Here is a 16548-nt window from a genome sequence, read left to right as displayed (position 1 = left end):
AGAGAAAAAATACCAGTGAATTACAATTTGTGATTTTGTATTTCTATAGAATGAACTTTGAAATTGTGTAAACATTGCCAAAGAGAATTGCAGCACTATAATTCTTTCGTAGAATAATGTTTCCAACATTAAAATATGTGGAAAAACTATTTTCAAATACTTGAAAAATATTTTTGAGATCACATTTGAAATGTGGGGACTTTGGAGCAAAAGATATACTTTTGTATTATGTTATACCCACAAAATTCTTGGAGTATATTTGATATTGTGGTTGTTGAGTTTCTCTATTACTAGTATATAGTGTGACTAGTATGAAACATCCAAATTATATATATACTTGTTCAAAATAATTGTGTTCTTTTATGGGAAAAAAAATCACTTAAAATGTTGTGATTTTTCATGAAAAGATATGTCTATTATAATAAAAGTATTTGCATAGACATGAATATTGGTGAATAGTCATTTGTTATGTTTTTTGTAAAAATAACAGTTGAACTATATTGTCTTTATTGAACCCAATGAAACTTTGTTCATAGGTAGTTCTTTAACAATCAAATTGAAAGTTATGGAAAATGTCCTTCTGAAAAGGATATTTGAAAATCTAAACAATGTTTATATCACACAAAATTGTAAGAAATAGGAACAAAATATTAGTGAGGAAAAAGCTACCTCGCGAAGAGCTTTTCAAACTCAATGTTTTTATTTGTTCTTACTTGCTTGAGTCAATGTTTGTGACATGAACACTTGGGACATGTCAATTACAAAACCTTGTAAGAAAAACTGATCAACTTAGAAGTTTTGCTTAACTTTGAGTGCAATAAATAAAAATGTCAAGTTTTTGTGAAATATAAGTATGTTGAGCATTCTTATAAATCTGTTGAAAGGAATTTTAATCCCTTATGTCTATTTGCTAAATGGTAAGGATGAAGCAATAGAAATGTCTAGACAATGTAATATCGAAGTTGAAAATCAGTGTGAAAAAATTATATAAGAAGTGATAAGAATGGAGAGTATAAATCTCATTGTGCAGAAATATGTTTGGAAAGTGAAATATCAAACTACTGACATATTCACCTCAATCTAATGAAAAACCGAACGTTGAAAGAAATTATGGATGCATAATTTATAAGTTCGATTTTACACAAAACTTGTGTGGAGGAACTATCCTTACTGCAAAAGGGATCAATTAAAACTTTGTCCTTTTAGAAAGAAAGCGATTTTGTTTGATCAGAATATGATTTTTTCCATATGAGAAATGGAAAGAAAGGAAATACAACTTGAAATATTTCAAAGTGTGGGGGTATCTAGTCAAAGTCCAAGATCCTATTCCTAAAAAAATTAAAATAGGACCTATGACTGTGGACTGTAAAATTAGACTTGAGTAGTCTAGAGAAGGGTCTAAAAGGCCTAGGAAATGAAAAGGATAATGTACTTAATAAAGAGATTCAGAGGCTTAGTAAAATGTTAAAGGACATTTACTTCCTTCGAATATGATTTTGTAACATTTTCTGTGTCTTCTGTAGACTCATCCTTTGGAAAGATGGTGTCAATAAACAATATTGAAAGTTAATTGATCTTCTTCAAGGAAATAAATCTTTGGGTTCAAAATGAATCTTTAGAAAGAAAAATAATAGTTGATAGAACTGTTGAAAAATGTAAGGCAAGACTTTGTGTCAAAGTAAAAAAATAAGATTTTGATCTTGTTGATATATATACTCAGTAGTAATTAGAATTACATCCATTCGGATGCAAAAATTATTACTGTAGTATATGACCTTCAAATTCATCAAATGAATGTGAAAAGAACTTTCTTAAATGTAGAATTGGAGGAAGAAATTACATGGAACAACCCGAGGGTTTTGTGGTACCTGGTAAATAAAAGAAAGTATGTGAACTTGTTAAGTCACATTATGGAAACACCAAAACAATGACATAATTCAATCAAACCATGTCGGCAGATGGATTGAAGAATGATGGAAGTGATAAATGAGTTCACATTAAAGTTATGTTGATCATCAATAATGCTACTAAATGTATGCTTTAAAGCAAGTGGAATAAAAATTATTGGAGTTGCTAATGCGATCTTAGATATAAGAATTCGTAGAACTCCATAATGTTTAGCATTTTCATGGTCTCATTACATTGAAAAGGTACTTAACTAGTTCAAATATTTGAATGTTAATATTGTCAAGTGTCCAATAAATGTGAGCTTTGTATTTCAAAAGAGTGAAAACAAAAGTGACTCACAATTGGATTGTTCTAGAGTTTTGGGAAGCATGATGTATATCATATAATGTGTGCGATCAGATATAGCATTTGTTATTTTAAATTGAGTCGGTTCACAAGTGATCCCAAATAAATTCATTAGATGACAATAAATAGAGTTGTGGAGTATTTAAAATAATGCTTAAAACTATGTCTTGCATTATAACAATATCCAACAATATTGAAAGATATAGTGATGCAAATTGAATCATCGGAAGAATGAAGTAAAATTCACGAGTGGATATGTATTTACTATTGGTAGAGGAGCAGTCTCTTAGAAATATTTCAAAAGAGACATGTATGGCTAGCTCTACAATGATCTTTGAGCTAGGTGCTCTAGATAAGGTCGGTGAATAAGTTAAAAGACTCCGGAATTTCTTGATAGATATTCTATTTTGGCCCAGACCATTGGCATTAGTATGCATACACTTTCACAGTCAAGATGAAATAGGTAAGGCATGGAGCATGACGTATAACGGAAAGTCTAGTCATATACGACATAGACATGATACTGTTAGAAAACTACTCTCTAGTAGAATTATCAGAATTGACTATATAAAGTCAAAGTATAATGTGTTGGATCCACTTACAAAAAGGCCTAACTAGAGAGAAAGTTAAAAGATCATCTAAGGGAATGAATTTACGGCTTAGGACAATTCATCATGGCGGTAACTCTATCTAGCAGACTGGAGATCCCAAGAGCTAGATTCAAGGAGAAAAACAAAGTTGTGAATGATGGTTCGGCATTGTCAATAAACTCAATCCATTCTCATGATGAAGACAATGCTCAGGGACAAGGATACAACATTAAGGCTTGTTAATAAGTTAATAAAGCTTAATGGTTTTAATGATTTGCTAAGTTTGGAAGAGTTGACCAAATAGTGTATCTACGCGATAACACGGTTAGAAATCACCTATGTGAGTGTGAAGTGTAAGCCGCTTCAAAGAAGATGATTGTCAAAAGCCCATCTCTCTATACACTCATGAAACCAGGAGGTGTTCATGGCTAAAACGAACACAACCGTAAGAACCATAGATGGTAAAGGGTTAATTGTGTGACATATGGTTGTCTAGGTATACACCAAAGTTCGACGGTTCAAAGATATCGCATCTACCGATTGACCGAGTATATCCGACATATGTTCACTACGGAAAGTCCAAGGGGAAACCTACTTATCCAGATGCAATTAATTCTTGCTTGTAAAGTACACATACTTGTTCGTTTCTTTTTCTTCGAGTCATTCCCCATTCATGCGGGGGATTGTTGGATTTTAAAAATAAAGGTGTGAATGGAAAATGAAGAGTTGCGACTTTTATGAAGAGTTGTGACTTATATGAAATGTTGCGACTTTGATGAAAAGTCGTGACTTTTATGAAAAGTTGCATTTTTTATGAAAAGTTGTGACTTTTATGGAAAGTTGTGACTTTTATGAAAGGTGACGACCTTTCTGAAAGATTGTGACTTTTCCAAAGGTTTGTGACTTTTTTGGTAAGGCACAATAAGAACCTTTTCGCACTATCCTCTGTTTTCTATAAATTGAGGGATTTCCTCTCATTTTAAAAAGAATTTTTTATGGACTTCTTCTTCAACTACTAAATTTAGTATTCTAAGTGTACTTTACTGCCGTTGAGTGGTTCGCTGACACCGGAGTTTTTGGTATCTATACTCTGGTGATTGAGATCATTTTACCCTGGGAGGTCATATTCCAAATCAAACCTCGGATACTAGAGGGGAATAATTTCCTTAAGGGGACACTGTGAATTCAGTGGACTTGATCTTTTTCCTATTAACAATTTCCAGATTCTGGTACGTGTTTGTCAAATTTTAGATTTGTGAATTAATTTCAGTTTTTCTATTCTTCTGTTCTTCACTGGTTCATTAAACTTGGTAACTTCGTGTTTCTGCAAAGTTTGTTGGAATCAGTAAGATTCATTAGACACATATTAACAACAATTCTTCTTTAAGAAAAATATTTCGTATTTTTTTTTAAAAAATATGTTTCTGATTCTAGTTTCGCTACTAGTTTTAATTTTCTAGTTGTGAAAATGTTCTTAAACTTTGTTTTCTTACAAAGATGTTCAAAGTTTTGGTCTACGTATGTTTGGAATACAATATGAAGAACAAGTATAGCAATGTACATTACTAATATATTAAGATTTAAGTCTATATACATTATGAACGTAACAACAATCAATTTATATATTACCATTTCCTATTTTGTATACATTACATATCTTTTCCTGATCATCAAAATTAATTATTATTTTTTTCCATACTAACATTAATCTTCTTTATTGCATTCATTTTTCTTTTGTTTTTGCCCTATAAAATGACACTAATTATCAACTATTCATAAATCACTCTTCTGAAATATACTTTTCACCTTAATCCATAGCCATGAAAATGAATTCTAAATTATTATTTCTTTTATCCATTTTTGTTTTTTTGTCTTTCTCTCAACTTTCTTTAGTTTCTTGTAGAAAGGCCAAAACAAACGGATTCACTCTTGATCTTATCCATCGCGATTCCCCTCTTTCTCCCTACTACAACCCTTCCATCACCCCTTCTCAACGCCTCCGAGATGCATGCCATCGATCTTTTTCTCGAGCATCTTTCTTCACAAAAGCCTCCATCCATCCCACCACACCTTTCAATCATCATGCTATTCAATCAGACATCGTTCCAATACCCGCGGAATATCTAATGAAAATTTCCATTGGTACACCCCCTAGGGAAACCTTTGCAATTGCTGACACTGGTAGTGACTTAACATGGATACAATGCAAGCCTTGTACCGAATGTTTTGATCAAATCTTTCCCCTTTTCAACCCTAGAAAAAGCTCAACTTATAAAATCATTGGATGTCATAGTAAACAATGTGAGGCAGTGGGACAAACAGTTTGTGTTAGAAAAAATGTTTGTCAATATGAGATGAATTATGGTGATAATTCTTATAGTGTTGGTGATATTGCTTCTGAGACATTCACATTTGCATCAACAAAATCTAAAACCAATAAAAAAGTCCAAAATATTTCAATCCCACAAGTTATTTTTGGTTGTGGACATGATAATGGTGGCACTTTCAACAATTTTACTGCTGGAATTGTTGGATTAGGTGGTTCAAAAGTCTCATTTATTAAACAACTTGACAAACAAATTAAAGGGAAATTCTCTTATTGTTTAATCCCAATGGATTTATCATTACCATTTTCTTTTGATCCAAATATTACCAGTAAAATTAATTTTGGTCCTAAGGCAGTTGTATCGGGGCCTAACGTTCTTACAACTCCCATTATTCGAAAGTACCCCGATACATTCTACTATCTAAATCTCGAGAGTGTTAGCGTTGGAGGTAAGAAGTTGAAGTACTTCAAGTCTTCACAACTCATGAGTTCTTCTTCTGCTGCTGATGATGAAGATTTGGGAAATATTATAATTGATTCTGGTACGACATTGACAATTGTCCCTGAGGGATTTTACAACAAATTGGAATCAACTTTGGTGGAAAAGATTAAAGGTAAAATTAAATTTTGTGACTATTTTTTTTTCCAAGTATATATTCACTTTTAGTTATAACTAATTATTATATTATGTCTCGACAGGAAAGAGGAAAAAGGATCCCTCAGATTACTTTCCCCTATGTTACGAGACGAAAAGCCTAGCCAAATTTCCTAAGATTGTGTTCCATTTCACGGATGCTGATATTGAATTGTTACCTATGAGTACATTTGCAGAAGTTGATAAAAATTTGACTTGTTTGTTAATTGTTAACGGGGGTGTTGATGGTCTTGCTATTTACGGAAACTTGGCACAGATGAATTTCCATATTGGATATGATCTTGTGAATCATAAACTCTCTTTCTTGCCTACTGATTGTACCAAACAGCGATAAATTTAGATTTAATTTCATATTTATAATTAATTAAGCACTTTCTATGTGATGAAATTTGTTTAATGGGAGTATCAATGTGTTGGTACGTATTTGTAATGTCCATTTCTATAAGTTCATAATGATTCTCTTATCATTATAAGTTTTTATATTTGGAAGGGCAATAAAAATCATGATAATATTGGGAAAAAGGAGGTAAAGCCTGATTTTATATTTATATACTCAGCCTGATTTAATGTCCATATTTTGATTTTCTGAATTTGGACTCTAATTAACTTTTTTTTCCTAAAATGTAATTTAATTATTAATAATGCAGATCAATGATATATATATATATATATATATATATCATTTTATAGCTACAACGGATTTTGCTGTTCAATTTTGTCCGCTGCTAAATCCAATTTTTTTTTAAAGTAGTACGTAGTTTCACACAAATGTAAGTACAATTTCTCATATGTTTGAATTGAAAGATTTTTTTTAAAAAAACACAATGTATATCTTTATATTTTTCTTCAGAGGAATTCAATAACTAAATAATCTTAGTATAATTCTTTTCTTGAAAGTGGCTATTGGAAATTAAGGTTCTTGAATACTAAAATAGTTGATTGACTCATCCAATACTAGCAGTAAATCTAAGAAATTATTGAATATCCTTTTTTTTCCTCCATAGGATCAAGAATTTGATTGAATTGTTAAATTCTTAGAACCTACAAGCTACGTTGAATCACCATCTTCAATTAAGATCCAATGTATTAATTTCAATTTTTGATACAGAGTGCCATAGCTTCGAATCCTAGCCTTCTATAAAACTTCTATTCAACTCAAAGCTACGATATTATGCAGACCTTACTAACCTTGACGAAATTTTGAATTTTCTTTTTTGAACAATACCTTTAAATGATTATGTGCATAATCGTCATTGCTTTAAAATGCACATATAACATGCCTTTATTTTTCTTCCTATTCCTGGTTAAACACACTGTTTTTATTCTTTATGCATAGATTTTAAACATTACTGATTCAATTCACCATGTTTTTCATGAGTAGTAAAGTAGCACACTGCACACATTTCCTATTCCAATAGCATAACAGAAAATCATTGTACTTGAATTTCGAAAAGAGCTTCAAGGACTGTCATTACTATATAAACTCTATAAGAATGTGTTGAAATTGAGCAAGGTCATATCGGGATCTCAAAAGGAAATTGAATCGAACAAATCAAGTTCATCCATAAATAATCACTAATCAAGTTCCATACCTGTACATATTTCTTCAAATTTGAAACTAACGTGATTCTAAATGGAATTGTTTCATCTCATCCATCAAAAATCTCCTTCAGTACAGGTGCACGTGCCAATATAAACTTCACAAATTCCGTTTTCATCTCAAAACCAATAATATAACGCATCTCCACACTTTGAAGCAGCTTTACAACACCACACAAGATTGATTAAGCTCGTAATAATTGTATATATAACAGGTTCCACAGCAATGCCTACTACTCCCTAGAATATATTTGGTAAAAGTTAGACGGGTTCAGATGAAGAAACCATATTAATACGTTCAATGATAAATAGGAGAGTGCTTAGTGCTTACACATTCAATTGTAACTTCTTGTAATTTAGCGCAGCTTGTAATCACGTAACCTGTACTTGAAACCTTGTCAACATTATATTTCTGAAAGACATATCCAAAATACAGAGAGATTTGACATTGCATAGAGCAGTTGGCAGATTCTCTGGTATACCTCCCATGGCTAAGTACTAAAAGCAAGTTAAAAAATGGTTAAAGATGAATCATTTGATTATTGATATGTACCAACTTCCGTTTATACACTATAAATGTACATTACCTCTATTTATGAACCGCCTAGTTCCACTCCTCCAGGGATGCCATGTAAATGGAATAACTTTGTAAGATTGGAACAAAAAGGTGAGGGATCCTCCAAAACTCGTGACTTGAGTTGAGCCACACAATGACGCTTCTAAGTATCGGAGCATTCTTGAAGCAAATGGACTTTGATGTTCCAAGAAAGTCAGACATTTGAGATTGGCGGCATCAATTTCAAGAATATCAAATTCGGCGCACCTAGTCAACCTCAAACTTTCAAGCAATGGGCATTTGGATGTGAGAACCTAAATATTGTTGGATCAAAAATGACACTTTGAAGATTAAGACTAATAGGCTTTGCTAACCCTTTAAAATCAAGTGGAGGGTGGAAGAAGTATATATCAAGTTCTAGATGTCTTAGTTGGTGGAATGTAAAAATATAAGAAGGTAAATGATATTTGTTGCCTGAGAATATTTAAAGACAAAGCCCTAGACATTTTTCTTTGACAAGAAAAACATCCAGTAATAAATATCAAGATAACACGTCAAATAAGGGGATATTAGGATAATCTTGGAGTGGTAAACTTTCATATTGGTCCTTGATGAATTCTTGGTAAATGTGTGTCTTGACTACTTGATTGTTGTTGAATGAAGTGAAAAACTCACTAAAAAAATCAAGTTGTGCATATGTTATCCATTTGTTTCTCCATTCATTTGGCAAGATACTGGTCTTTACTGCATCTTTCAAAGGCAAGCTCCTTGGAATTTTATCCAGGACATTTTATGCAAATTATAGCACTCTTATGAGAATTTGGATATTGTCTTTATATCGGATTTTGAATTACTAGAGTTGCTTACAAACTTGTGTATTAAACAATGAAAAGTGCTACAATTAGCAATTTGTCGTGTAATGTCCGGGATAAAATTCTACGGAGCTTGTTTTTTGAAAGATCATTGAAGACCAGCATCTTGTCAAAAGACTAGAGGTACAAATGGGTAACACATGCAGAATTTGATTTTCGTAGTTAGTTTTCACATCTTTCAACGACAATCAAGAAGCCAAGGCAATCATTTTCAAAGTACTACGACTAAATCAAGGACCAATACAAAAGTTTACAGTCCAATGTCCTAATTCAACATATCTTCCTGATATTTATTACTAGATGCTCTTCTTGTCAAAAAAATGTCTAGGAATTCACCCTTCAAATATTCTAAGACAATAAATATCATTTACCTTCTTATCTTTTTACATTGTAGCAACTAAGACATCTGGAACTTGATATGTGCTTCTTCCACCCTCCACCTGATTTCAAAGGGTTTGCGGAGCCTATTAGTCATAATTTTCAAGATGTATGTCTAATCCACACAACAGGGGCGACACACTTACCACTAGACAAATTATAGTGGTAAATATAGAATCATGAGAGTAGCTTTTTTTCACAAAGGAATATAACATTCTAAAGGTTAACATGTAGATAACCAGGGAAAATTCACCACTTTGTAATATATTTCCCCTGTTTCAAACCGCTTGATAGTCATTTGACTTTTCACCCGACCTTTGATAGAAAAATGTGTTACTCAGAAATAGTACCTTGCACAAGGGAAGAAGCTAATCTATCAGAATTGAGACAGAGAGGAGAGGCCAAAAAGAGATTTTCGAGTTTCCAAAACAGCAAGCAACAACGGCTTTTCAGACATTGTGCGCTGGATTGTTGCTTAGGGTTATAATTACTTTCTATGCTAGTACCTCACATTTCATATTCCAAAAGCATAACAGAAATTCATTGTACCTGAATGTCGAAAAGAGCTTCATGGACTATATCATTACTATATAAACAAGTAAAATACTCCATTTTACAAAATTTATAAGAAGTACTACTCTACTTGAGACGAGCACCTTTACAAAGATTCCGCAGTCATCACTACGTTTATACCAAGTTCTTCCGACTTGAACTTTAACATTCTGTGATGCACGCGTACATAAATAAATTGTTTCATCTCATCAATCTGCATAACCGAGACCAACGGGAAATGTATGGTTCAAAATACACATTTTATAAAGTAGCAGGTGACAACATATACAACCTTAAGAAATTATATTTGCATCTCAAAACCACCATAAACCAGGAACCTACACGCCTTTTGAAGCAGCTTCATAAAAGTCGTACTTTTATAAATTGTAGATAAGTCTAGTACGCCATGAGTTAAAAAACCAAACAGAGTATAAATGCCATTTGTTTATGATATTTACCGATCACTACACTAGTATAGTTTACAAAAGCTAAAGAAATAGTTGAAGGACTTTCTTATTTGAAAAAGTGGCATTGACATATTAATGCAATTACTTGGTGATCATATAGAAATTAACTTCATTGATTGATGTTGAAGGGAAAGAGGATATTTAAGACCAATCTACATCAATTGCTATAGGTAAATACGCGTTTTAATTAAGCATAGGTTATATTGGGATCTCAAAAGGAAATTGCATTGAATAAATCAAGTTTATCTGAAAAAAGTACAAATCAAGTTCCAGACCTGTACATATTTCGTCAAATTTGAATCTAACGTAGGGTGATTCTCGATGGAATAGTTTCATCTCATCCATTAAAGATCTCCTTCAGTACAGGTGCAGATGCCAATATAGACTTCACAAATTCAATTTCCATCTCAAAACCAATAAAATAATGCATCTCCACATTTTGAAGCAGCTTCACAGCACCACATGAGAATGATTTAGCTTGTAATAATTGTATAACAGGTTCCACAGCAATCCCTACAACTCCCTAGAATATATTTGGTAAAAGTTAGACGGGTTCAGATGGAGAAACCATATTAATACGTTCAATGAGAAAATAGGAGAGTGCTTAGTGCTTACACATTCAATTGTAACTTCTTGTAATTTAGCACAGCTTGTAATCACGTAACCTGTACTTGAAACCTCGTCAACATTATATTTCTGAAAGACATATCCAAAATACAGAGAGATTTGACATTGTTTAGAGCAATCGGTAGATTCTCAGGTATACTCCCATGGCCAAGTACTAGAAGCAAGTTAAAAATTAGTCAAAGATGAAACATTTGAATAAGATACGTACCAACTTTCCTTTATATACTATAAATGTACATTACCTCTATTGATGAACCGCCTAGTTCCAACTCCTCTGGGGGATGGCATGTAAATGGAATAACTTTGTAAGATTAGAACAAAAAGGTAACGGATCCCCACCAAAACTCATGACCTGAGTTGAGCCACACAATGACACTTCTAAGTATCGGGGCATTCTTTAAGCAAATGGACTTTAATGTTCCAAAAAAGCCGAAGCATTTGAGATTGGCAGCATCAATTTCAAGAATATCATATTCGGTGCACCTAGTCAACCTCAAACTTTCAATCAATGGCCATTTGGATGCGAGAACCTAAATATTGTTGGATAAAAAATGACACTTTGAAGATTAAGACTAACAGGTTTTGTTAACTCTTTGAAATTAGGTGGAGGGCGGAAGAAGCACATATCAAGTTCTAGATATCTTAGTTGGTGGAATGTAAAAAAAATAAGAAGGTAAATGATATTTGTTGCCTGAGAATATTTGAAGAGCAAAGTGATGGACATAAACATCCAGTAATAAATATCAAGATAACACGTCAAATTAGGGGGATATAAGAATAGTCTTGGAGCGGTAAACTTTAGTATGGGTCCTTGATGGACTCGTAAATGACTATCTTCACTACTTGATTGTTGTTGAAAGAAGTGAAAAGCTCACTAAGAAAATCAAGTTGTGCACGTGTTACCCATTTATTCCTCCAGTCTTTTGATAAGATACTGCTCTTCGCTGCATCGCAAGCTTCTTAAAATTTTATCCAGGACATTACTATGCAAATTGTAGCACTTTTCGTGTTTATACACAAGTTTGTAGTCTAATAATTCAGATCTGGATAAAAGAAAATATTCAAATTCTCATAAATACACATTTCAACAATGTATACATTGTCTTATATAACTACTAGCTAGTTCAACTTTTTCAATTGCATGGAGGTTTCTCATTTTGCAAATATTGGAGGGAAAAATAATGACAAATGAAAGAGTATGAGGAAAATGTTGATTGGAGACAACAATGGTGACTTTATAAATTCAATCTAGAAGATTCAATAATGTATATGTATATACACCAATATAAGGATATTTCACCTATATACGCATCACATTTTTTGGCGAGGGGGCGCCAAGAATTTATTCCCATTTCAAGAAAAAAATCATGAAGAAATCTATTCTTGCAATTGACAAAACCTACACTAAAGCAATTACCTCATTTTCTATCTTTTGTAACGTCAGGCAACTATTTCAATTTCTAGAAAAAGATTTTATAGAAATCTATACTTAACATATGAGAAATTTACTCGAGAATTTTTTTTACCAAAAGCCACAGATTACAATAAGATTATAAAAAGATTGAAGTGTGCATAAATAGGCTCCAAAATTCTTGGAAGATCCGCCCCTAGGATTTTTGTCTAGTCGTAAGTGTGTTGCGTGGATTATGCATACATCTTTGTTTGCAACGGATGAAACCTACTATTTAAGCTGAGAAGAATATAATTTGGTTGTATATTCTTCTCGACTTAAATAGAAGGTTTCATTGGTTGCAAACTGAAACGCGAGATATATGTCTAATCCATGCACACACTTTACACTAGACAAAAGTCGTAGGGGCGAAACTCCTAATTAATTTTGGGGTCTATTCATGATTTCTTACGATCTTATACAGATAGTAATCAGGATGGATTTGGTGAAAATAATTGCAAGAGTAGATACCTCATATTTTAAGTATAGATTTCTATAAATCTTTTTAAAAAATGGAAATAGCCGACATTCCTAAAATGAGCAAGAGCTAATTGATCCAATGAAGGTTTTGCCAATTGCAAAGAATCGATATTTACAAGATCTTTTTTCTAGAAATGGAAAGAGTTTCCTACTTCCTAGTCCCCCTCGCCAAAAAAAAAACACTATGTATTGAAATGGAATATCCTTTTATATATATACACACACATTATTGAATCTCCTAGATTAAAATCATGTTTTCACCATTATTGTCTCTAACCAACATTTTTCAGGTATTCTCTCATTCATCATTAATTATTTTATCCCTTCTATATTGGTAAAATGATAAACTTCTATGCAATCGAAAATGTTAACCAGTAGTTATAAAAGACTATGTCTATATTGTTGAAATGTGTAATTATGAGAATTTGGATATTTTCTTTATTTCAGATTTGAATTGTTAGAGTTGTTTACAAACTTGTGTATTAAACCATGGAGAGTGCTACAATGAACAATTTGTCGTGTGTAATGTCCTAGATAAAATTCTAGGGAGCTTGTCTTTTGAAAGATACAGTGAAGACCAATATCTTGTCAAAAGACTAGAGGTACAAATGAGTAATACGTGCAAAACTTGATTTTCGCAGTTAATTTTTCAGATCTTTCAACAACAATCAAGAAACCAAGACAATCATTTACCAAGTCCTACGACTATATCAAGGACCAATACTAAAGTTTACAGTCCGGTGTCCTAATTTGACGTGTCTTTTTGATAATTTTCAAAAAAAAATGTCTAGGAATTCACATTTCATATATTCTCAGACAACAAATATCATTTACCTTCTTATCTCTTTACATTCAAGCAGCTAAGACATCTGGAACTTGATGTGTGCTTCTTCACTACAACAAAAATGACATTAGCGGCAATTAATTCTCAACTGCCGCTTAATAAGTATTTTTTGTGGCAATTGACACTCTTTGTATATGTTCCTAAAGCCTTTAACGACATTGGTTCTAATGACACTTAACTAATATCGGTAAAGACTTTATCCCTCTTTATTAATGTCAGTAATTAATGCCGCTAAAAGTTGTTTCTGTTGAAATGCTTCCTCCCTCCACATGATTTCAAAGGGTTTGCGAAGCCTACTAATTGTAATCCTCAAGAAATATGTCTAATCCACACAATTCTAAAGGTTAACAGGTATATAAACAGGGAAATTCACCACTTCGTATCCCTGTTTCAAACCACTTGATAGTACTACAGTAGACTTTTCACTCGGTCTGCGATAGGAAAGTGTTTGTTACTCACAAATAGTAGCTTTAACGAAGGAAGAAACTAATCTATCAGAATTGAGACAGGGATGAGAGACGAAAGAGAGATATTCGAGTATGCAAGTAGAAGCAAGAACGACTTTTCAGTCGTTACGCGCTGGTTTGTTGTTTAGGGGTATAATTGTTTCCTTTCTGAAGAGATGAAACAAATCACACAAAGAAGCTAAAAAGATTGAATAATCTCAATGGTGAGTCGTTTACCTAGATATTTCAAAAATGAATATCAACTTCTTGGTATATAAACTCTACAGTGGGTGATGCTCGAGGGAATTGCTTCATCTCGTCCATCATTTTCATTCCCAGCTCTCGTTACAACACCAATTTTCTCAAATGCAGTTGCAATGACAATACATGCTTCAAAATTCCATTCAAATTTTCAGAAGTCGTCCTTTGCCAACGTTCTCATCAAACACTAGTTCGGAAAGTATTAACCACTTATACCTCCATTTTGGGATAATTCAAAAGCAAGCATCCTAATATCTTCTCAAGAAGATCACAAGGCAAACTGCTAACCCTATCTAGGACAGAGCTCTCTCCACTCCTCTAATTAGTGGGCATAAGGTAAATTGTGAATCGGGTGGTAAATGCATTACAATTAGTAGCTTTTAATTCTTTTCTATATATGTGAACTTCCGAAATAGAGAAAATTAATATAACATCGTAAAGCACATATATATGGTTTAGAGATAGAGAAAGGAGAAGGATATCAATTCAATAGAGAGTTGTAAACATACAGACATGAGATTAACTTTTTTTTCACAAAGGGAAAATTCACCACTTTGTAAAGCATATGACTATTTCACTTTTTCCCTAATGTAAAAGGCTTTGTTACTCATAAAATGCAACACAACAAAGGGGTTTAGACCATAGCTTGCGCAAATGAAGAAACTAATCAATCAGAATTCACAATTTCTATAAACAGTCTCGATCCCTAATAGACCGAGACTGTTTGCTACTTTTTTTTTTCAAATACAAAAGCATATCAAAATCAAATAAGCTAGAAATTTCAACCTAAATTCTGTTGAAGAAATCAATAAGCATTCGTACCAGAAAAACGGCCAAATCCGTTATCTACCACGTTTCGAACTTTATGTCATTGTTGGGATTTCACCGTCAGAGAGTTGAACTAAGGGGCTTACCCATAGGAGAGTCCGCTGAGAGAGATCGAAAGCTGCCCTCTATTTTCTCTAGGGTGATGTTTTGTGTTTTAACTCCTTGCTTAATGCTTTAGCAGAAACTGGTTCAAAACTTTATAACCTGTCCAATCCGTCCAAAATTTTTATTGCGCTTATTTTAGTCCAATCAAACATAGCCCAATTTTAAAAGCAAAAATTACTAAACTAGACTATTTTAATTTATCTAATATCATTAAATTTTTACTAATTTATTAAATTACAAAAATTTCTTTTTTTACCCCTCAATGATACTGATTAATTTTACACGTTGGAAACTTGAAAAATTAAATTTACCTTCCCAAAATCAGAAGTTACCATTCCAAAAACTGATTCCATTCCCCAAAATCTCGCCTTCCCAAAAAATTTCTCTCAAATTTTCCTCCTAATTTTAAGTTACAATTGTAAATCAAATTTGAAATTCAAAATATTCTAAGGATTATTATCAATATTCATCCGAATTTGAGTCCTAAATCAGGTATATCATCATCCACATTAGTATTTCTTCAAAAAAAATTCGTTTTTGTGTAATTACTATACTTATTGTTCAAAAAATTATATTGTTGATTTCCATAATCAAATACTTATTGTTCAAAAAATTATATTGTTGATTTCCATAATCAAATTCTATGTAGATATGAGTTCTTTATTGTTGCATCAAACTATTGTCATGGCAAAACCAAGCTCTTGCAAGAAAAATTCATCAAAAAACAAACATGCATCTACTTCTAAAGACCCAAAAACCCCAAAGAAGAGGGGTAGAAAGGCGGCACCTCTTATTGTTCGATCAACATTATCAACGGTATGTAAATTTGTTTTCCATATACATTATGATTTTCATGTTGTTTCTTTAGTTTGTTGATTCTGATTGTTAAGTGTCGTTTATATTATGTATGAAATTTTGTTTTTTTTTAGTTAGTCTGATGAATTATTTGATAGTATTAGTCTGATGAATTATATTAAGTATCGTTTTAATCTTATCATGATTTTTGTATATATTTGTTAGTATGCTCAATTATTTTTTATTAAGTATTTTTTATGTGCTCATGATAGAATGATTCTTTGTTTAACTTTTATTTATATTTCGTATATATTAATGGGTAATAATTACTAATTACATATAGATATGTTATAAGTATCGATTTGTATATCTACATTAAGTATCGATTTTTGTTATAGCAGCATGATTTTGCATGCAATATAAGGTATCAAATAATAGTATATGTGTATCATACAGTCATACAT

General features: G+C 32.3%; 1 protein-coding gene and 1 long non-coding RNA gene across 17 annotated transcripts; one reads left to right on the top strand and one right to left on the bottom strand.

Annotated features, from left to right (window-relative positions):
* Nucleotides 1–3782: 3782 nt before the first annotated feature.
* On the top strand, nucleotides 3783–6291 carry LOC101249949 (aspartic proteinase CDR1-like). The gene is made up of 2 exons (XM_010327396.4): nucleotides 3783–5783; nucleotides 5869–6291. The coding sequence occupies exons 1-2, from the start codon at nucleotides 4664–4666 to the stop codon at nucleotides 6156–6158; spliced, it is 1410 nt and encodes a 469-aa protein (XP_010325698.2). The 5' UTR covers nucleotides 3783–4663; the 3' UTR covers nucleotides 6159–6291.
* Nucleotides 6292–7362: 1071 nt separating this feature from the next.
* On the bottom strand, nucleotides 7363–15355 carry LOC101266545 (uncharacterized). 16 transcript variants are annotated; one of them, XR_011211256.1, is made up of 7 exons: nucleotides 15179–15352; nucleotides 11118–11227; nucleotides 10864–10913; nucleotides 10524–10771; nucleotides 8011–9995; nucleotides 7755–7921; nucleotides 7363–7663 (listed from the first exon to the last, which is right to left on the bottom strand). It is a non-coding gene; the product is annotated as an uncharacterized lncRNA (long non-coding RNA). The 16 variants fall into 16 exon arrangements; XR_011211263.1 differs by having other exon boundaries at nucleotides 10864–10944; nucleotides 15179–15340; XR_011211257.1 differs by lacking the exon at nucleotides 15179–15352 and adding an exon at nucleotides 14333–14445.
* Nucleotides 15356–16548: the final 1193 nt, after the last annotated feature.

Source organism: Solanum lycopersicum, chromosome 8, assembly GCF_036512215.1.
Source record: "Solanum lycopersicum chromosome 8, SLM_r2.1".
Taxonomy (NCBI): domain Eukaryota; kingdom Viridiplantae; phylum Streptophyta; class Magnoliopsida; order Solanales; family Solanaceae; genus Solanum; species Solanum lycopersicum.
Note: the sequence above shows the minus strand (reverse complement) of the source record. Positions and strands in the feature narration are given on the sequence as shown.

Excerpts from the sequence above, each read along its gene's own strand:
- LOC101249949 (XM_010327396.4), top strand. The coding sequence starts at position 4,664 with ATGAAAATGAATTCTAAATTATTATTTCTTTTATCCATTTTTGTTTTT. Across the intron at positions 5,784-5,868 it reads TTTGGTGGAAAAGATTAAAG|GAAAGAGGAAAAAGGATCCC; the intron begins GTAAAATTAAAT and ends ATGTCTCGACAG.